Below are 974 nucleotides of genomic sequence, written 5' to 3' on the forward strand. Positions count from 1 at the left end.
ACCTTCTGATAGGTGAAATTCCCAGTTTCTACTTTCAAGTCTTTAGTAATTGCCCTTGAATTTTGTCAAAAGCAACATTGCAATTTCATTCAGGTTTAAAAGGATCAGATGTAAGCCGGAGTGTGATTATAGGGATTATAGCAGTGAGGAACATCTTCTTGCCCCTCTCGGGGATCGGTGTGGTTAAAGCTGCTCGCCATTTTGGCTTGGTTGGCTCAGATTCCTTGTATCAGTTCGTTCTTATGCTCCAGTACGCCGTTCCGCCTGCAATGGCTGTAGGTATGACAAGCTTGTGCTAATCAGCATTCCTGACTAGGATCCTGGTTTCACTTTTGAACAAATTGATTTCCACTGATCTAATCCAACTTTTGGCAGGTACAATGACACAATATTTTCAGCTTTGTCAAGGTGAAACATCTATGATTATGCTATGGACTTATGTTATAGCCGCAGTCACCCTCACACTTTGGTCAACCTGTTTCATGTGGCTTCTGGCTTGATTTGTTGGCCAAACTTTATCACCATTAGTATTACATAACATCACAAGGCTATATATGTATATTTCACAATGAAGAATGTAGTGCATGATGAGTAGGTATCAAGCAATATATGATGACTAGGATATTTGAAGGATCCAGATATCGAGTCTTGGAGACAATCTAAATTTCTATTCTATTTTCTTTTTCTTTAATTTTCATAATATAAACCCTATTATATTTAGAATATATACAAATAAAAAAGAATTATAGATGTAAGCAAAATGCTAAAATCAACTCATAGAAAATTAATATTAAGTTTAAAACCAACTAAGAAAATAAATAAAAAAATACACATGACTATTAAGTAACATCGATATAATAAAAGATAAACTTTAAAAATTTTAATTACTTAGTTTCGTTGGATTGATGTTTTGCTATTTTTATTTGTTGTTTGCATTTTGCTTTTAGAAGAATTACTATAAATTAAAATTTAAA

The 974-nt window shown here is 33.0% G+C and overlaps 1 protein-coding gene across 1 annotated transcript in view; it reads left to right on the forward strand.

The window, feature by feature from the left end:
- The window catches only part of LOC110425355 (protein PIN-LIKES 3-like), a 2515-nt gene extending 1887 nt beyond the window's left edge, over positions 1-628 (forward strand). The window contains exons 9-11 of the mRNA XM_021440250.2: positions 1-12; positions 94-279; positions 376-628. The exon at positions 1-12 is cut by the window's left edge and continues 41 nt beyond it. Of these exons, the coding sequence (XP_021295925.1) occupies positions 1-12; positions 94-279; positions 376-500 (323 nt within the window). The 3' untranslated portion in view covers positions 501-628. The remainder of the gene's footprint in view (positions 13-93; positions 280-375) is intronic.
- Positions 629-974: the final 346 nt, after the last annotated feature.

Source organism: Theobroma umbraticum, unplaced genomic scaffold, assembly GCF_002168275.2.
Source record: "Theobroma umbraticum cultivar Fairchild unplaced genomic scaffold, ASM216827v3 scaffold_81.0, whole genome shotgun sequence".
Classification (NCBI taxonomy): Eukaryota; Viridiplantae; Streptophyta; class Magnoliopsida; order Malvales; family Malvaceae; genus Theobroma; species Theobroma umbraticum.